The sequence below is a fragment of the Chlamydotis macqueenii genome, chromosome 1 (assembly GCF_036417535.1).
Source record: "Chlamydotis macqueenii isolate bChlMac1 chromosome 1, bChlMac1.mat, whole genome shotgun sequence".
NCBI classification, from domain to species: Eukaryota; Metazoa; Chordata; class Aves; order Otidiformes; family Otididae; genus Chlamydotis; species Chlamydotis macqueenii.
Genome location: NC_141556.1, coordinates 127,195,994 through 127,218,178, shown reverse-complemented (window position 1 = coordinate 127,218,178; position 22,185 = coordinate 127,195,994). Strand labels below are relative to the sequence as shown.

Below are 22,185 nucleotides of genomic sequence, written 5' to 3'. Positions count from 1 at the left end.
ATGTATGTTTACTAATAGTAAACTGTTTCTCCTCCAGCTATTCAAAATTAAATTTAGTATGTCAGCATTTAAAAGTTACTCTCAATGGTCCTTATTTACATAGTCAGCACACACTTCTGGTCACTATACAGTGGCATGAGTGTATGTTTTCAGTTCTAAATACACAGAAAATCTTTTGACACTTATTTGTCACTAAGGGTTAAAATATTGGGAAACAGTTTTAGGACAGAAACCACAGAGTAGCACCACATGGTATGCATACACCATATACTGTTACATTTATCTTCTCAATTATTTTTTCTTAGAAATTAATTATATATGCACTTCAGCATCATGATGGTTAAAGCTGACCTCATTTATATGTTCACAATCAAGACCTGCACTGTCTGCTTGGTGGCCATAGTAGCTGTAACTCAACAAGGTGCTTAATTATGTTCACATTTTAATAATGCTAATAATTCACTCGTACAGCCTAGGAACTCTGCCTGCATGACCTACCTTGTTCTACCTGGCATTATCATCATTCGTATCTTTATGCAAACATAGGATTTTGTTGGTTTATTCACATAAAGTTTGTTTTCATACCAATTGTTTTCACTGCAGCAAGGTATGGAGTTGGGGACTTCAGAAAAAGGGAGGCAGGGAGGACAAAATGATGAAACAATCTTTGCATCTGGAAAGGCTCTGATTCACCAAGAATCAGAAGTTCACACCTGTGGTAAGGTACCTCAGCCTTTCAAAGAAGATGCATTGAGTACTAGTCCAATTATTTTCAATGAGACCATTATAAATGAGAAACTGTTGCTCTCCACAGACTATAAATAGCTTACACTTCTCTTCCTGAGAGAATATGCTAAAGTAATGTTTCCTCTCTGTCGTGGTTTTGTTTAGTGAGGGGGGGCCTAAGGTGGTAGCTTCTGTAGGAAACTGCTAGAAGTCGCTCCCCTTTGTTCAGGGGACTTGGCCAGGCCTAGGGCGGACCCACTGCTGGCCAAGGCCGAGCCGATTGGTAGCAGAATGTCCCGTGATAACGCCTCTGCGATAATGTATTTAAGAAGGGGAAAACAGAAAAAAAAAGGGAGAGGAGAGAAGATGTGAAGGAGCTGAGCGGGGGCAGAGGCGCAGAGGGGGAGGCGCAGGCCTCATGGGCCTTGCAGGCCTCACCCTCTGGCCTCTCGCCAGGCAGCCGACTGGGCCCGACTTGGTCCAGCCCAGCTGCAAGAAGTGGAGAGGAGATGAGAAGTGAATGAGATGTAAAAAAAGATCCTGAGAGACATCTACCAGCCTGTTGTGAGGAATGGCTGCAGACGCCAAGGTCAGTTCAGAAGGAGGGGGAGGAGTAATGCGGCTCCTGGCCAAGATTCCCCTGCAGCCTGTGGTGATGACCATGGTGGAGCAGGTTGTCCCCCTGCAGCCCATGGAGGTCCACGGAGGAGCAGAGATCCACTTGGAGCCCATGAAGGACCCCACACCGGGGGAGGTGGATGCCTGAAGGCAGCTGTGGCCTGTGGAGGGCCCGCTGGGACAGCTGTTCTAGAGGGACTGCACCCTCTAGAACTGTTCTAGAGGGGTGGGGGAGGTTATCTTGTTCTCTGTCTCATTATCCTGCTGTTTGTAGTAATAAATGAATAGTTTTCCCCAAGTCGAGTCTGTTTTGCCCGTGACGGTAACTTTAAGGATTTCTCCCTGTCCTTATCTCAAACCTCGAGCCGTTTTTCTTTATATTTTCTCTCCCTGTTCTCTCGGAGTGTGGGGGGAGTGAGAGAGAGACTGCGTAGTCTGGTCCGATCGGGGCTGAACTACGACACTCTCTATAATAATTTCCTGATATACAGTGGCAGGATGCCATCTCCTATAGGTATGCCTGCGTGACAGTGACACAATGGAAGTGTTTGGATAACTTAGGAGTTCTTAGAGATCCTTTGCAACTAGTGTCAATATACATCTAAAATACAATTCCCCCCCACCCTAGATTTACAGATAATTGATTTCTAAATTGTGTGAATTTATATTGTACTAGGTGAGACCAAAGAACAATCAGATTGCATTGTGTAGCACTGGGGTCTACCGTTGCACTGTGTAGTTGAGAAACTGATGTCAGAATACACTAACTACACAATTTAGGAGTTACAAGGCAGAAACATCAATCAAAACCTGTCCTTCATAAGGGTTACACAGCATGGGGTCCATTCTGCTCCTAGCCCTGCCTTGCAGTACTGCACACCTGGATGGATTTGCTGGCATTGCAGAGACAGAACACTCCTTACCAGCTTGGATTCTGCTGTTCTTAAACCCAGGAAAGCACTCACTGCTTCTCTGCAATGCCAGCACTGTCTGTCACCGTAGCACACATGCAGGCATTTATTGAATACACCATTTTCAGAACACTTCTAGTCCATTTGAAGAAGGGTTATGATGATTAGTCATGAAAAAGTTCAGCATGTGTTCAGGGCCAATTAAAATGACGGTCATTTTACAAGAGTTTCAGAAGAGGCCTTTCCATCCTGCATTTCCTCCTTGAATCTTTATGGCTGTCGTGGTTTTGTTAGTGAGGGGGGGCCTAAGGTGGTAGCTTCTGTAGGAAACTGCTAGAAGTCGCTCCCCTTTGTTCAGTGGACTCGGCTGGGCCTAGGGCGGACCCACTGCTGGCCAAGGCCGAGCCGATTGGTAGCAGAATGTCCCGTGATAATGTCTCTGCGATAACGTATTTAAGAAGGGGAAAACAGAAAAAAAAAAAAAAAAAAAAAGAGAAGAGAAGATGTGAAGAAGCTGAGCGGGGGCAGAGGCGCAGAGGGGGAGGTGTAGGCCTCATGGGCCTTGCAGGCCTCACCCTCTGGCCTCTCGCCAGGCGGCCGACTGGGCCCAACTCGGCCCGGCCCAGCTGCAAGAAGTAGAAAGGAGATGAGAAGTGAATAAGATGATGTAAAAAAAAAGATCCTGAGAGATATCTACCAGCCTGTTGTGAGGAATGGCTGCAGACGCCAAGGTCAGTTCAGAAGGAGGGGGAGGAGTAATGCGGCTCCTGGCCAAGATTCCCCTGCAGCCTGTGGTGATGACCATGGTGGAGCAGGTTGTCCCCCTGCAGCCCATGGAGGTCCACGGAGGAGCAGAGATCCACTTGGAGCCCGTGAAGGACCCCGTACCAGGGGAGGTGGATGCCTGAAGGCAGCTGTGGCCCGTGGAGGGCCGGCTGGGACAGCTGTTCTGAAGGGACTAAACTCCATGGAAGAGATGACCCACGCCGGAGCAGTTCCACGAAGGACTGTGGCCCGTGGGAGGGACCCCACAATGGAGCAGGGGAGGAATGTGAGGAGTTCTTCCCCCGACCATGAAGCAGCGGCATGAAACAACATATGATGAACTGACTGCAACCCCCATTCCCTCTTCCCCCCTGTGCCGCTCGGGGTGGGGAAGGTAGTAGAGATAATGTTAAGCTTGGGAAGAGGGAGGGGTGGAGGGAGGTTATCTTGTTCTCTGTCTCATTATCCTGCTATTTGTAGCAATAAATGAATAGTTTTCCCCAAGTCGAGTCTGTTTTGCCCGTGACGGTAACTTTAAGGATTTCTCCCTGTCCTTATCTCAAACCTCGAGCCGTTTTTCTTATATTTTCTCTCCCTGTTCTCTTGGAGTGTGGGGGGAGTGAGAGAGAGACTGCGTAGTCTGGTCCTGATCGGGGCTGAACTACGACAATGGCCAACTTAAGATTTCTGACCTGCAGCCTAGGGTCAGCATTATACAATATTATACGACCTAAATAATGCACACCTTTAATGATGAACAGTGTTTCTAGATGTTTCCAAATGCCACTTGTAATGTAAAATATAAAATCCATCTAATGCTCATTTTCTTAAATGTCACACTACTGTAAAATGGCAAAAATACAAGCATCTACTTGTTTAATAAAGAAGTACTGCATGAAATACAGCAAAGTTATAGAGTCTGTATTGACCCATATATCGCAAGTTACAGACACTTCATACTGCTGACTTCCATTGCACTCTTAGATACATATCAAACTGGCTCATCAAATGACATAATAAAATAACTTAATCAAATTGGTGTTGATTTTTATGCAAATGGATTAGAGAAATAGAAAAATAAATCTTTGATAAATATGCCATGTGTCACACAGCAAAAAATAACAGAAAAATTCTAGTTATGTATACAGAATAACCCTGTTTTACCTCAGTCCAAGAGTCTGAGGACAAAAGAATGTTCCGAACTGAACACCGTGTGCATGTCATGACAACAGGGGTGCATGGTTAAATGCATCAGAGTTAAACTTGGCAGTGTGAAAAATGAAGCAGTTTTCTTTTAGGCATCGCAGACCCAATACTACTTCCAAAAGATTATAAAACATTGAGGGGAAGATTCTGTCTTAGCAATATAGTAATTCAGACTGTGGACAAAAGTATAACAAGCAATAACCTATGTTCTGGGTCTTATACACAGTAAGGGTGAAAAATAACATTTGATTACTTGCAAATTATTTAGTATTGCAGAATACAGGATTACCTACCAACCAAGGATAAAACAGAGAAATTAATTAGGCTGCTATTAAAAAAAAAAAAAACAAACAAACCACCAGCAATTTTCCTGACAATATATCATTTAAAAAATTTATGACAAATGAAAACCAACAATCCAAGAGAGAGAGATTTTGAATAATTTTTTTTTTAACTACCATTCTAAGATGGTAGTTTTTTAACTGGACTTTTTTATTGGAAGTCTTTTTTTTTTTTCACAAACACAAGATATTAATTACAAGGAAAAAGTCCAGGTGAAGACAGGGGGAGATCATCATCATTTGTCATTTTGTTCGGAAATTTGTATTCAAACATTTTATAGCAGAAAGGGTCACCTAGCACAAAAGTGTAGGAAAGAAGGAAACATAGGTATAAGGCTGGGATTCAATAAATTTAATTGTGAACCAAATATATTATTAAGGTTTACAGAAAGATTCTCTGTGGTTTTCTTGAGAAGAAAATGCATTGGAAAAAAAGTAAAGCCCGTAAGAGAAGGACTAGTGATTATATGACCCGATTACATACTTTCACTCTAAAATTAACTCTACCAATTTTATTCTGAAAGTAAGAATAAAGAGATTCTCTCAAAGTATGCCAATGTTATATTTCTCTTGAAAACCTTTAGCAGTCAGGCAAAGTCTAGCACTACCAAAGGCTGTAGCTACAGTCACAATATTCTAAACAAGGAAGAAGTGGACTGAACAACTTTAAACCCGATTTACCCATCGCACCAGTCTTGAGGTTGAATTGTGCCAAGTGCTGTTAATCACCACAATAATCATAATGGCAAGACCTATGAACTGAACTTCTTCTGTTGGTACTTCAATATTTTCTTTTTTCCTTCTTCAGAAGCACATGCAGTCATTTTGCATTTATATGAAAGTAGAAAAAAAAGTTTCCTAGCAGTCAGGCTCCTCTACCTAATACGACCATATTTAAATGCAATGATAAAAATCCCTCTGCTTCCAGAGAGTTCTCAGAGTTAGACTGATTCTTTTTTGACCACTTATCCTCTATCTTTATCTTACTACCTGGTAATGTTTTCTATCAAAAGCATTCATTGTGATATGTAAGAATATTAAATCATATATCCAAAAGACATGGATGAATGGAAATGGTCTTCAATGTCTGCATGTCAAAAGCAATACCTGGAAGACAATATATTATAATATATGCAGGGAGAAATAAGAGAAAGATATAGCTGTTAGCCCTGGAAAATGATCTGTCAGGTGGATGGGTAAAGTGTCTTAAGAGTCCTAGAGCCCTATCATTTTTCAAGTCAAATGTCTTCATTAGCAGGACTTGCCCTTTTAAAGATGTCTGCCTGGGCAAGGAAAAGCTTCACTAATCCTTGCTTTGCATAATAATCTAAGTGCTCACCCAGTAAGTAGGAGGTGCAAGTACTTGACTTTTCTCCCAGCTTGAAGGGATTCAGACCCACATCTCTGATTTCTGAGGAGAGTGGCCCAAATAACTGAAGGAAAATAAAAAGGCATGGAGAGAAGAAGAAAAAAAGCACCTGGATCTGAACCTTAACAGCTCTGAGCTTATCCTGAGGAGACACCTAGGTTACATAGCCCACTCCTGTGATAATATTTTTTATTTTTAAGTAACAATTGTCTGACATAAAATGCAGCAGATGTACTTTGATCGCTAGCTTGCCATACAAACTGCTGGCTCCAGTGTTCTCAACCTATCTGCTTCTGAATGAAAGCTGCTATGGCTGCCTCATTTCATGTCGAAGTCAGTGCTATTCCTGCATGGAAGTCCAAAACTTAAAGGCATAAGTTAGGTATCTCCAGTTAAAATATAGCTCCCAGCACATTCTTAGGTATACAGATTTAAAATTTTGGTATTGACATATCCAGGTAGCAGAAGCTTGAAGCATGGGAAATACAAATCACAGAAGGTTAGCTAGATGTAAAGCAGCCTTTTACACTTGCAAACCTAAATGCTCTCTTTTTTTATTTCCATGTTCTTTGCCTTGACAAAAAGTCCATGTTGTCTGAGCCTGCGAATCACAAGCAGCGCCTGGGATCTCCTAGTCACGCTCAGAGTTAATTGCCAGTTATATCTGAGCCCTGTTTCATGCAGTCACTTCATTGACGTGCTTTACATACTAACAGATGGCTCATACTGGAGCTGGACAGTAATTACAAGGTTTGCTTATGCTTTTAAAAGATGTAATATCTTCTGGTTTTCAGTGATCACAAGTAATGCACATGAATGAGCTATCATGTTAAAAGTAAGATTGATGGGAGGCTGGCTAGCACAGCAAATGATATTAAAAACAATCTCACATCAATCCTACCTCTCATTTATTGCATCTCAAAAAAAAAGTAATAACTGTTGTGACATATATAAGTGGGTCCTCCAACAAGAGACAATGAATTCCATTCTTTGTAAGAGGCAGCATCACAGATTAAAAAAAAAAAAAAAAAAAAAAAAAAAAAAGAGAGAGAGATAAGTCAAAAAAGTAAAATTATTCCAGAGGAGTAACTGAAAACTCTGGACCTAGCATTATGTTTGAAATTTATAGGTACTCTTTTTCACACTTCAGTTACTATATATAGTTTCCAAATTAAGCACCATCATCCATGAAAGGATCACAGATACTTTAAATTACTTTGCTAAGTGTTTACCAGTTTCTTTTTAATGGAAAGGAGATTTTTTTTTTTGCTATTTTTTTCACATCCTGATTTAGATCATTCTAATTAAACAGCAAAGCCTTCAAAACCAGCAAGCTCAGTCCGTGGATTCATGATACAATATCTTGCACACGTAGTCCATTTATCAGCCATATCTTAACAACTATTGCTGTGAATGCTGGGAGCCTCTCTCCTTGGCATGGGATAAACTGAGGAGGAGCTGAGACTCTGTGGAAACTGGCAGAGTGAAATGAGCTCGGGGAAGCACAAAGGACTGATCAAGGACTAAGGTGAGAGAGCCCAGAAAAAATTGTAGGAGGCCTGGAGAGAGGCAAGTTCTTGTGCTAATAGAAAAGTAAGGGCCAGTTTTGGTGAGAGTCCTTTATATTTGAGGGCAGCCCAAAGCCTTGGTTTAGAGACACAAGTGTATAGTAGCTTCTTTTGTCATTACTTTTTAAACTCACAACCAGGAGATGCCTTAATTATCCTGTGGCAACAGTGTAGATAAACACTGTCACTTAGAAGAAGAAAGAATGGAAAGCAAAGGTCAAATTGCGTGAAAGGACAATGGAGAAAAATTGTCCCCAAATTAAAAATGCTATGAAGGAGGAGACTTGGACTTTTTTTTTCCCCCTTTTTCTCTCCTTATCTCTCTAGCTCACACCTTGTTTCCCATCTCACTCACAAATAGCTACAAAACCAGCTCTTAGAATCTGGAAGTGCTTCAAAACAGGGACTACCACTTGATTCCTTGCCTGCACAGGGCATGACAAATATGAGGTCCCTGCATCACTCCCCCATTACTTTTGTGCTAGGTTTTCAACATCCCTATGCAGCTTCAGTATCAGCCAAGCAGAAACAGACAGATGATGCTGTAATTTCTAAATATAAAATAATAACGAACAGATAAAAAAAACATTACCACAGAATTAACAGCTCATATTTATTTCTTCCAGACAGGAGAGAAATGCAGTTCAGTCACTGATTTAAGGTGAACTTGACTACAGTGTCACACTTTGGAAGAACTACTTAAAGGTATATCAACTCTGAAAGGCCAATTCTTCATATAAGTATATAAATACAGTTGAGAGCTGAAGATCATTGCTCACACCTTAAGGTGAGCAAGCATGTATGGCATAAATTTGATGCTGAGTTTGAGAGGATGAACTGATTATTACTGGCATATAAATTAGGTATGAAATAGCCAATAAATTGCTTATTTTCCTTACTTATTAGAGGTTGCATTGATCATATGTGTATCTGAGCTCCTTAGATAAAAAGGCCCTCTGAGTTGAGCTTATAAAATAAAACCAGAGAGCATAATTACCATGATTCATCTTTTCACTGTTATTGCCACAGCTAAACTGATACAACCTGACTCTTTGCTGTGCATTGAAAGATCATTTACAAGCCATTGAATTCACCTTCATTCAACCTGCCCAATCCTGTTTGGCAACCCTTATGTTTGGCTCCTTCATCCCCAAAAGTACAGGTACAGAAACAAGACAAGTGCTAGACGGTAAAGACTCTGGCACTCATTCTCCTGCAGCGCTACCTCTCCAATAGAAGTGCTTCCATCAGTGCAGGGACACAGCAGAGGTAGTACTTGAGAAGCATGTAAAAGCATGATATTTTCCTAAGGTGTAGTAATAGTACATGATACTGAGGAACTTGACGCTTTTGGGATTTGATGCGTATAAAAGATGGGACTGATAGATGCACTGGCAGTTTTCAGTGACTGAACACTTATATTTGGGAAGGATTCTGTAGATATTTTCAGTGCCTGAAATAGTTAACTTTTGCATGCCCATGTAAGAACATGTATTTGCATGCACATCTAAGACAGAGAGAGAGAACAAGCAAACAAATACACATCTATTTTTTCTCAGTGATGTGACTAGTTCCAAAGTCAACATGTTTTCAGCTAGCTCCTTTTCCTAAAGCGATCCTCAAGTGGTGAGAACTGTCCAGAACGATTTCCACTTTCTGCTGGCTCTGGGCACGTTGTCTCCATGTCTCACTATTGGTGGGTGGGTTAAAAGAGGTGACTATCATAACACTGAGCAACTTTTAGATTGATCTAGTTTATCAGTAATAAGGTAGGATGGTTCTAGGACATAACTGTCACACAAGTTGCCTGGCTGCACTCAGTACGGGCACAGAACACCACAGACATGCTGTTCAGTGTGATAATGTGGTTCAGGTCACTCATGTCTCTTCCAGATCGCAATATAGGCTGCTTAATTTACCCTTCTAATTTATTCTTTCACCAGGAATACACCGTGTGTCATAAGCAAAACAGGCATCTGCTTACATATTGCGTTCACATCATACGCCCATAACTCTCACACATTCAATCTTGACAAGTCTGATTTGCAGTTTTAGATATTGAGCTGACAAATTATTCCCAGTGATTAAGAGTTAATTAAAAGAGATTTTGAAATAGTAGTAGATATTACAAAAATGTCTTATTTCTTGACGGGATCATAATTTGATACAATAAGATGCAGGGCGGAATCACTGTGAGCCTGTATTGTGCTTACAGGGCACAACATCAACTCTGGTTTTGAATTTGCAGTTCACCACGCTGAGAATTTTCAGTTTCCCCATTGAGACTTTCAGTGGAAAAATGGTTAACCAATTAAAACTACAATGCAGTATCAGCTGAAGAAAAGTTTGTCCTCTACCCTGCTGTGAATGTAGCTGTGCAATAATAGTAACATCTATTTCTGATGTCTGGATAGCTTGTCCCTCTGCATGTAGGAGACCATTATCCTGGGACTGTGTTCTGTTCTGCTGATATAATCTCTTAAATAAAGTTTTACTGTTTGCTTTCCTTAATTGAAGTACAATAGAAAGGACATGGCCTTTAAGAAGCTTCACTTTAGTCACCGCCTCAGAGCTTTGAAGGTGTTTCAAGTTGTCTTTCAGTATACTTCCAAAAAATCCTTGATAAAAGACTGTGTGTGGAGGTGGAAAGAGAATATTACCGGCAATTATATTTTATGCAGAGTTGTAAAAAGTTTACTTAACTGCCATCCTTCTGCCAACTTTCCCACTATGGTTTTGATCCTCTTAATGCTCTTGATAAGTGATCAAATTCTGCAAAACATTTTTTCTTGCAGGTCTTATTTTGCCCTTTTTTGGAGCTGAATATTGCTTTGAGCAGATAAACCAAATTTAAATATTTTTCAGTCCTTTCTGGGATATAATAATCTGAAACTCTTACAATTTTTAATATAATTTTAACTCAGTAGTCCTGAAAGGGAACCTTCAAATAATCAAGACCAGCCTTGCATTGACAGATATATGGACAAATAGACTTGATACTGGCAGATATTTTCCTTTTACCCTAGACTATATGAACTTACTTAACAATCTTCTGCTCCCAGTACTGAAAAAAATGAAAACCATTATAATATAGTCTAAAATAGAAACTCATAGCAACACTAACTGAAACACGGCTACAAAAATACCAATTAACTGTGTGTGCAAGCTGAGCAAGAAAAATGGTAAATTACTTACTGGTAAGAAAATGCTGGGAAGTAGGGCCAAAATCCCTGTGAGCTTCATGCAGTTGCCTGATGCGCTCATCAATGGCCACCTGTTAAGCGAGGAGAAAATAAATTACTCTCTTCTAAGCAAGTAACAAGTAGAAAATATAATCAGATACTTTTTTCATTAGAGAACATTCTTTTTAAAATGAGGCAAGCTCCTACAACAATCGTTAACCCTCAGGGCTTAACTAACTGAGATTTCATGTGTCTTATCTGAAAGAAAAGAGGTTAAAAAAAAAAAATGGTTTGGGTTTGTTTTTTGGTGGTTCCCCTCCCCCAAGTTTTAATTGATACTAGAACAAGTTGAAAATGAAAACTCTGATAAATAAAGGTGCAGCAAATTGGCCTGACTTTATGTACCTGAAGAGAATACAACTGTTGCTTGCCAATATTGAAGCCAGAAACATTCCTCTATGTTAATACATTTACAGAACTACCTCAAAAGTACTTTTTAAGAGTGCACTATTATAAATCAGCATGTGAGAAGTAATCTCTTTTAATATAGACATGGTAACTGTATTCTAGCTAAGTGCCAAAATGAGGGTAACCAAAGAGCATCTGGTACAAACATTTATTTGTTCTTTTAATCAGTTAAATCCTAGCCCTTCGACCCTTTCCTTGGAATAGTCTTTTGAAGAACATTTTGTTCCTAATATTTTCTTGGGTCAGCATACTGCATGAAAATATGTATGCTAGTTTTAAGATTGGTTTTATCTTTACCCTTGAAAATCCCAGTAAAGTATCAAGCAAGTAGCAAAGAGGGAGTGGTTGCTATAAGATTCCATAGCGTATGAATGACATCTGCCAGCAGCTTTATAGCCTACATGCTAAAAAGATACCATAATTAATTTAGGCCTAAGAATAGGATTAAGTAAAGCAAGGAAGAATGATTGAAAGTAATGACAGAATATTTTAGAAATGTATTAAGTAAAATAACTGATAGGAAGCAGATCCACTTAACTTAAATATTTCCTGTAAGAAAGTGTTGTATCAACACTAGCAAAGCAGAAGGTAAAAGTGGTTGGTCTGTTTTTGGTGTTTGTTGTTGGGTTTTTTTTTTTGCTTTTTTTTTTTTTTGTTGGTTTTTTTATTTTTGGTGGGTTGTGGTTTTTTTTTTGGTCCTAATTGTGAGATACATAACAAGGGAACAAATAGGTTCCACAAGCGAAAAGCAATCCACATCGTAAAACTAGTTAGGCAAAACTAAGCCTGAGAAGAGGCTGAACTCCGGATAACTTCTGAAACTCTGGGCAGAAGAAGGCTAGGTAAAGGACAATTTAAGCCTAGAGTGAATTACATGGAGAGGTGTTCTGTTAAGCAATGCTTCATATGAGGGACTGGCTTTTAGCTTGAGTTCAGATCTAATTCACAGCACAGATATAAGCTAGGGAAGTCTGTAATTGCACAGAAAACAATGATAGGGCTGCTTCCAATCAGCAATATCATTAGAATCATAGAATCATAGAATGGTTAGAGTTGGAAAGGACCTTCAAAGGTCATCTAGTCCAACCCCTTGCAAGGAGCAGGGACATCCCTGACTAGATCAGGTTGCTCAGAGCCCCATCCAACCTGGCCTTGAACGTTTCAAAGGATGGGGCTTCCACCCCATAAGCTTAGTATAGCTTATTAGCTTAAGTATAGAAGCATAAAGTAATGTGATATATTCAATCAAGAAATGGCCTTTCAGTGAAGACTAGGAAGATAATCTTAAACATACATAAAACAAACACATGCAAATTAAAAATACTGGAAAAATTTTAATGGAATTATATGTACTCTTTGGAATTCTCTTAAAATAAACCAAATAACATACTTATTTTGCTATTAGGACATTATTGGTGTGTAAACAAACATAAGGCTCCTCCTTTATATTAGTATTCACTTTTCGATAAGCCAACTAGGATGGAAGAAGTACTTTCTGGCATGAAGACTATCTAAAGAGGATGAGAGCTCTACAAATACAAAGCAAGGAGCAGTGTTTCACATAGGAGAATGACAACAGCCAGCCTGCGGTCAGAATAGAGTATGGGAACCCTTTGGTATGTGTGACCACTGCCAGTTCACAGCCCACACAACTCTTTTAAGTGTGCTGAAACTGAGAATTTCAATCACTTCAAAACATCCAGGTGAGCTTTGAGCTGCACAAAATTATTAAACCAAGATTTTTAGCCATATATGCACATCCAGCAAAATAATATACCTTACACACTTCAGGGTAAATTTTCAATATGAACAGCCTTGGATGCGAGCCGGGAAAAACCTCTGTCTACAGGTAGACTTTGTCAATACAGAGATGAATAAAACATCTTGACTATTCTCTAGGAAATATCATGTGAGAACACCAAAAGTTATTCCATTTGGCTGCCAGGAAATACCACTTATTGATATATTGGCATACTACCTTTTAGATGCCAAAAGATTAACTCACTGTTGATGGCAGAGCAAGAAAAATTATTGCAATTAGTCTCTATGAATTTTCAAGACTAAGAGGTAAATGAGAAAATAACAGAATTTTCACCCCCAATAACTAGGATTATTGTAAGCAATAAAAAACCCCACCTGAACAGTGATTACATACAGTTACAGAATAATGTGCCTCTGAACCAATAAAATCAGAGTTAGATTTGACTTCGTGGCTTACACCCTAACTACCTGGAGAAGGAGAATCATATCCACCTAAGCCTTCATAACTGATTTGTGACTCTCGAAAAAAATTCTCACTAGCATGTAATGTTTTTTTAAATTCATTTTCAAAAACAAGCCACATATAACTTCCAAAAAACTAGAGCTGTGTGTGAAAAAAATTTTCAACCCAATTCAAGCATTCATTTTCTTTGCTTTAAATGGAAGAAAACATATATACTGTTAATTAAGTTTTACAAGTATCTCCCCCTGCCATGTCTCTGTAGCCAAAGGAAAAATTATGCTTGCTGACTTCAGTAGTCTTTTCCTACTAATATCAGCTTAACAAGACTAATATGCAAAAAGTAACTGGTTTAAAGGCATTGTTATCAGTACCCCACATGCAAAATGGTGCTATGGATTGGATTTGAGTATCTTTCAGGTAAAACTCTCTACAGTATTTCCCCAAAAGTAATGTTACTAATTTTTTTTTTTAAAAGGTGGTTTTTAAAAAAGTCAGCTATTGCTTTATCTGAATGAAGATATGAGAATTTGGTTTTAACTGACCAAAATATTTTTATATCCAATTTTGACTTAAAAACAAACATTAGGATTTTCTGCAATTGGGATACTTGAACTGTTGCTTTTCTTCACTGAGGATGTATGCTTCAAGAGACATGCATTTCCATTAGTTATTTAATCCACTGTTTTACATAACATTTATCTTCTTTCAATCATAACAAATGGAAGAGCCACAGTAATGCAGTAAACATTATACTTGCTGAAGATGGTAATATTAAAAATCCTACACTGATTTTAAATGATATTGACATAGAACGTAATCAGCTTCTGCTAAACAAATGAACAAATAAATAAAAAGTTATTTACAGCTCCTCTCCTTTAAAGACTTTGAAAATATTTGATGACGTAAGTTCTTTTCCCCATCATTAGAATGCAGCCATGTGAACTGAATATATAATCCGATTACAACAATTTACAACAATAACAAAAGCAAAGCTATGTCATGTAGTTGTTCAGAATAGTTTGTAAGTACTTTACCTGATGTAGGAGTTCAACCTTGAAAACACTTGTTATAACAACTCCACTGGAATCAGAATATGGATTTGATGGATTTAACTTGGGTCTACTACTAAATTATCTCTCTTTTTTTTTTTTAATTAATTTTGTTAGCTTTTAATTGAGGCCATTTTTATTACATCTAAGGCTTTCTTTTGTGTTTGTGTCCACACTGCAAAACAAGCCTACATCAAGAAGTTGTTTGATTCTCAGTATTTTCCATGTTCTCAAAAAGTACCTAACACCAACTTTTAAGGTGTGTTGGAGTTGCTGAGCTATTCAGAAAGACGTGGAGAAAGGAGGCACATCCCATCATGTTGTTAAAGTTGTGTCTGCAAATAATGAGTGGCCTCAGCAAGGAGCTATAAAAATGGTCTCTCTCTCAATCCATGAATTTTGTATTCTTGGATGTACAAATTCCACACTGGGAGAATGTAATACTCAGCCTAGGTCTAGCACTGTGTCTTAATCCTGCCCCAGTCTTCCCCACGGCTTTGATGTTTGGCCGAACAAGTTCAGTAGAGGAAACTACTTCTTGGGTGTTTACCTCCCGAACAGATGATGTCTGATCACTAGGCTAAGATGTACTCTGCAAAATGAGGGGCTCCAATGCTGCATGAGTGAAGGTGACTGGTTGAATTGCTGTTTGTGCTCAGCACAACTGAGACTTCGCACTCAAGGAACTTATTAAAAAATAAAAAAGTCATATTCATGAATCTTAAGTGGTCACAGACAAATGGCCAACAAAGCTACTGATCATGTGTAGTGCGTAAATATCAGGCAAACAGGGAATGTTACAGGTGAATACATGAATGCCTCCACCCTTGTTAGCATTGAGGCAATTCAGAAAGAGACTTCTATGGGTTCCAAACTGTAATTCAAGAATCACATCTGAATTATAAGTCAATGTATTTCTCTATAATAGTTCTCTGTTTGGACACTGCCTTTTATAAAGGTGAAAAAAGCATACAAAAATCCATAAATAGTGTTTATTAGATACCTAACATTTTATTATCTCTCTTCTTTATTTATTCAAATAATGTCTCATGCAGTGCTTCTTAGCATGCAACTGCATTTTGCTTTCCTGGCAAACATCAGTGGTAAATGTGGAAATGCACAGTCTTCAGCAAAAAAGCACCAACTTCTACAGTTCATCTTAAATCATACCATAACAAAACCACCTTTGCTGTAGTACAACACAGTTTAGTTCAACTGCTGCCATGCTAGTAAAACAGCTAAAAAGATGCATTATGCACTCATCTTTCCCTACTTGAAAGCATTACTGTCTTGCAAAGATTATTTCCTGTAAAAAAAATTAATAATTTTCTTCCCATTCTAATTTTTAAACTGCAATCACATATGTTTAATATTTACATTTTTCTCAGAATATTCAATAAGCAAGGAAATAAAGAAGCTTATTATAGAAACAGGGGTTAAATTAGCATCCCTTAGCCTCTTGTAGTGTGATCAAATTGCCAAAATCGAAAATAACTGTCGATTTTCTCCTAGAAGGTTAGGAAGAGATGCAAGTGCTTCAGAAGAAACAATGTACAGAAGAATGAATCAAAACTCTTTCTGTTGATGGAGTGGTTATTTGTTTGCATTCACTTAAAAAAAAAATATAAGACAACCCTCCCAAAAAAACCAAATCAACTCTACATATGACACCAGTAACAAAGTTACCTGAAGAGTCACAGTAGTTGAAAACATGAAACTAGCAAATGAGAAGTCTATAAAATTGCATATCACCTATCTTTGTACATTATATCTCTCAGAGCCCACCCTGGTTTATTTCTAGGTGGATCTCTTTAGAAATATCTTAATTTGCCAAGAAAAGTAAGGCACTAAGGGGCTTTTTTTTTTTTTTCCTTTCTGTTTTTGTGCTGCACACTTTGTTACATGTCTGAAATTTCTAAGTCAATTTTTTTTATTCCTACAAAAAAAGAAAATAATAAATTTGTCTTTGATGATCATAGAAACGAACAGCAGCTTCTACTACTCCTATTTCTAAGCCAAATCAGACTGTCATTGAAAGGACTTAATAGTGTCATAGGCTATTTTGGTAGGGAATTATTAATACTATAATAGAAAAAATGTTTTCTGTTCCCCCTTTTACTGATTCACCATTGCTAGGTTTACTGACATGCTAACCAAGTGCTAGAATCTCAGCCTAAAGTATTGAGAAAAATGTTTCCTTTTTTCCTTAAAACAAAACAAAAAAAATTTCCTCATCGTATTTCTCTGTATTTTCTCACTACTGAATAAAATATACCAAATATAGGCAAATATTAGAACATCTTTCAATCCACCAAGAACACAACTTCAAATAGGGAAGAAGGAATGGGTTTCACTAAGTTCTGTTTTGTCAGATTACTTCACTTTCTACATTAAGATCATTGATAGAGGAGTGGGGGGGGTCAGGTGGATATCACCTATCCCACTCAGTGCAGTTACACATTTACGTTGAGTTTAACTTCTTTAAATTATTATTCATTTGAAACACAGCAATAGCATAAATGCTTCTGAGGTCAGAATAGCATCCTTTTTGTAAGGGCATCTAATGGCACATGCAAAGTAATATATAGACACTAATTACATAATTATGCTGCCCTAAATGTAGACAAATTATATGAAGGTGTGTGAGTAGCCATTTTTACTACTTAACATGAGACAGTAAAAATTAGATCACTAGTTAAAAAAATGCAAAATATAAAGAGTTAAGACTATTGTTAAATGGCTGACTATGCCTGGGATTCTGAGAAAAACAGCAAGAAAAGAAGGAAAAGAATAGAAGATTCTCATCTAAACAGCTATATTTAGTGCAGCAGCAAAATGACACACAATCTCCTTTTTCAAAATTTGCTTCACCAAAAGCTGTTGTCATGAAAAGAGAAGGGCAATTTTCAGTATTAATAAGCGTGCACACATACAATACTTATTAAAATAACACTCCTTTAATTCCCCCACCATATTCATAGCATTTCCACAGCCTTCTGACCTTGACTCCAATCACATCCAATTTGACAGCATATCAAAGGAAAGTGGCTTCTACAAGCCCCTCTTTAATGTTCCCCAGCAATTCTCCTCCCAAGAGCTGAAAAAGCTTCTTTCTTTGCTCTCCCTGACTCACAGCTGCCAAAACAGTCCTAGGCTGTTTTTCACAAATCAATAAAAAAAAAGATCTGCTCTACTGTACTTCCAATAGCTACTGAATTCAGCCACTCACTGTCCACTGTATATTAAGGGATAAGGCTGGATTTAAATAAGCTCACTTTGTGCTGTTAATGAGGAACAGCTGGGGAAAAGGCAATTCACAGTCATTGTTCTCAGCTGCTGAACTTCAGGTTTAAGTCCTGATATTTACTGAGTTGAACGCACAGGAAAGGACACTTAGCTTCCTGTGAAAAGTTCTGTAATCTGAACTATGTCGAGAGTGTAAAAATTCACATGGTGTGTGCTTATTTTCCACATGAGAGAAAAAAAAATAGATAAATGTAATGCTATTCACATGCATTTACAGCTGTTGCAAGAACTAAACTGCAAGATTTCTGGGTCATGGTAGGACTATATACTTCAGCACACTGAAATCAGAGTGACTTCATGCATTTCCCCTTTCAGTAATAAAGAAGTCATCCTAAAATCTAGTAGGATACATGTACCGTACCTCGACTGCTTTTTCTAATCTTCAGATTAAACAGAGTAAATTGTAATAAAAACTCAAGAAACATCTTAAAGCCCTGAGCATAGAGCCTTAGAAAAGAGTAAAATAAAGAACAATCTCCTTGACTTAATATATTTACTGTGAATAATCAGCCAGTGCTTCTTAGGCTTTTGTTTTATAATCCTAAATCAGTGATCTTCAGGCTTTGTGTGTATCTATGCTTAAGGAAAGAAAGTTAGGTCTTATGGTTTAAATAACAAAACCATTCATATTTAGAGGGAATAAAACACTTGTAAACCCTGTGAAGTCTTAAGAACAAACATCTTTAGGAAAAAGTCCTCTTAGAAAATATTTCTTGTTTTGTTTTAGATAAAGGGTACTTTGCCAGAGAGGCCTCACATTTGAAATTTCCATTGCTCCTATAAAAGCCATCACATATCCTAGTAGGGGTTCTGCAAGGGGAATGGCTTTCACGTCACTGTATGTTCCACATTTCTATTCACGCATTTCTGTTATGTATAAAATATTTTATGAAACTGATATGAGCTGAGCATGGACTCAGCCTTTTAAAAGTATGAGAAACTGCTGTGCAGTCCTCCATTCCTGAGCACTTTATTAACAAAGCTTTCAAACTCTTGAATTTCTAGCCACGTTAATTATCCTTTAATATTGTCTCTTGTATGTAATTTAATCTATCTGAACTATTCTTCTGCCAGTTCCTTGCAGAATTTTATGGTATGCAAAGAAAGTAATTTTAGAAATTATAATAGTTAGGAACTATTTTTTTTTTCACAAAACAGCGCTCCATCACTTAAAAAGTTTTCAATTCACAATTTATGTTAGCTTCAAATATATAAATACCCACTGACAGCCCTCACTAGATTCCACTCCGAGTGGGCTGTGGCTTGCCTAACCACGCCTCTCTACACTTGGACAGTGTCTCTATATTACTTCCAAGTTACCCGTTGATGCTTCCACTGTCTCTGTAGTCATTTTTTATGTTTGAGTTTTGCCATGAGCTCCTGGCTTTTTATGCCTGACTTCCTGCTGCTCAGGACGGACAAGTCTTGAGCTTGCAGAAGGTGATCCTTGAGTATCAACCAGCTTTCTTGGACCTCTCTTCCTTCCAGGGCCTTATCCCATAGAACTCTTCCAAGCAGGTCCCTGAAGAGGCCAAAGTCTGCTCTCTTGAAGTGTGGGCTTGTGCACTTATGGTCACTGCAGCCAAGACTGCCTTTGACCTTCAGCTCCCCAATAAGCCCTTCCTTGTTTGTGCGTATGAGGTCCAGCAGAGCATCTGTCTTCATTGGCTCCTTTGTCAGTTGTGTCAGGAAGCATTCATCAATGCTATCCAGGTCTACTCTTTAATCTTCACCCATAAGTTCTCAGTCAGCTACTTTTCCATCCCCATCATTTGTAGTTTAAAGCTCTTCTTTATGTGTCTTCTATGCAGCCCCATAAGATATGCCTCTTAGAACTCTATGCAGATTCAGTGGTTTCTGTTCTGCCTTCAGCATAAAGCTGAAACTATACATACTCTTAGTTCTGTATTTTAAGCTGAGGAAGAGAGAAAGACAAACGTATATGCTACTCTGAATCTCTGGAGGCTTATTGATCTTAAAACGAATCTAACTTTGATGCAGTTTGACATTTTCAAAGTCAGCGGGAACTGGGCACCTGCAACTAGGGACAGAACGTGTTCTGTAGTAAGTAAAACCATCTAGTACGGAGCTCAGCATGGCATATATTCTTTCAGAGATCAAATCCTACTTTTGAGATCAAGGCACCTGCACACTATGTGCTTTGAAATGTTTCCACATAAAATTCTTCTTAATATTTTTATATGTCTATCTATCCTTCAGCATTACTATCATCCATAAGACTTTGAGGTGGTACACTGTGATCATCTCTAGGCACCACAACCAAGAGAGATGTGGATCAATTGGAGAGAGCCTCAGGAAATGAACAGGAATGATGGTGACCTACAATGAAGGGTCAAGTGAGCAATTGCAGTTAAAACGGAGGAATAGAAGTCTTAGGAAATCAGGAAACAGAAACAAGTTCTCCAGTACATCAAAGACTTCTCCAGAATAATCTGTTCTCCATGTCCATGATGGACAGGACGTCATCTTATGTAAGAGTAATGAAGACCTGGAAGATTGTTCTTCATGAACATCCTCCTCTTCAGATGTCCTTGATCACAGATCAGACAGTATCTGCTAGGAATGACTTGTGTACAGGTGATTCTGCCTTCAACATAATTTTATGTTACTGAGTTTTATATTATTCAAAGGACTTGCCTGAATCTGAAATGATAGTTACAGTCCTCTCTTTTCCTGCTATGAATATATAAATTTCTGCTGTGTCAGTGGTATTAGATCTGATTTAATTGTGCTAAAAACACAGAGTATTTGGAAGGTTCTGGATTATAAATTATGATGAGGGCTATTTATAAGAAAAGGATTCTGTCATGTGCCTTTATGTTATTTCTGTTAAATGCCATAAGCAGCCTAAATATAAGACACAGGCTTTTCAATCATTAAAACAGAGGAAATAAGGAGAATTTTATTTTTGAAATGCTGCGAGGAATAAAAGGGGAATTCCTTCAAGTACAAACCCTAGTTTTTCACCTCTTACGCAATGTACTCTTCTGCCAAATTTAGGGGAAATCCTAGCTCCCAAAACCAGAAATTCAGATCACTGGGGGGCGGTGGACGGGGGCAGGGTGTGGGTGGAATGCAGTCTAATACAAATTATTCCTGAAACTGAAGATATGTACTATTTCTCACATAGAGTTCATAATGTTTTGAGAATTTTAAAATGTCATTAGCATGTTACACTTCTAAGCATCTCCCATATTTTCTGCAAATCTAAAATGATGATGGTCTCATCCACTGAAAACAATGGGAAAAAAAGGTGTTTTGATAAAAGCTCAGTTCCACCCTTTTCCTCCTTCTTTCCCTTTTAATCCCCAGACAGTCTCATCAATTCTACATGCAGAAAATTCCCCAACCATTTTAAATCAAGAAGGTTTCAGCAACTTAAAAAAAGAGAAAAAGTTGTAAGACACACTACTTCAAAATGTCAAATGTAAAATAACTCGATTCTGTTCTTTTTGTGACTGATTGCACAAACTTGATACTTTTTTCTCTCCCATTTCTACCTCAAGTGAGTTTCAAGGGGTGCATTCTTACCTCTTCAGTCACCCTTGTACTAAGTAGCATCTTACTCCACAGGAAGTCTTACAGATTTCACTGGCACTATTAATGAAAAGAATTACTGTTTTGCATGAGTGAAGGCAGCTGGATTGCAACAGGAAACAATAGAAAAGATCAGCTCCAGTGAGAAATCTTTACAAAAGATGTGCTGGGGATTAAATTTTCACAATCACATGCTTATAGTAAAGCAACTTGCAGCAGTATGGGGCATTGATCTGCAAAACGTGTCTTGAGGTCATTAACATCTCCCACCACTTAAGAAAATAAGTGGCACATTTAGATTTTGGGTACATCACATTAGAATACACTTATGCTCTTGTGATGGTTCTTGAAATTGTATACGGGCATCTCAGCAGTGAAGAAAAGTTTTGCAGGGCTACACTGACATTGGCCCCATTCTTCCCCTGCATTTTTCCTGCAGAACTTCTATTATCCGATTATTTTGTTATCCTGAGTCTAAAAGGATGTTTAAACATTTTGTAATAGAAGAAGGCTGAAACATTAATTATGATGCTGGTGTTGATGAAACATTACTCTTTTTAGGCTCTAACCATCTACCGTTCCTACCCTAACAGAGCTGTTTGAGAGGTGTGTTTGTTTTAGGCATTGTTTCTTCCCTTTTGGGCATGCATAGAAAGTAATATAGGGTGTACCATAGTTAGGTCTCCTTAATATATAATTGTAAAGACATAAAAAATGACATCTTGCTGTGGCCTTTTTTATTTCCTTTGTTTCTCTGATAAAATACTGTTATTTCTCTTCATTATACTTTTTACATTTTTGAAATAGAACTGACTCCTTTCTATTTTTAAAAAATATTGCTTGATAATTCAAAATCCTTTCTTCTTTTTTGCACTTTATTTGAAAAAGCTTTTA

The 22,185-nt window shown here is 38.1% G+C and overlaps 1 protein-coding gene across 11 annotated transcripts in view; it reads right to left on the bottom strand.

Annotated features, from left to right (window-relative positions):
* Nucleotides 1–22,185, bottom strand: part of DMD (dystrophin) — a 1,302,935-nt gene that overhangs the window by 125,859 nt on the left and 1,154,891 nt on the right. For all 11 annotated transcript variants that reach the window (XM_086766697.1, XM_086766715.1, XM_086766672.1 and 8 more), the window contains one exon: nucleotides 10,700–10,778. In XM_086766697.1, the coding sequence (XP_086622823.1) occupies nucleotides 10,700–10,778 (79 nt within the window). The remainder of the gene's footprint in view (nucleotides 1–10,699; nucleotides 10,779–22,185) is intronic.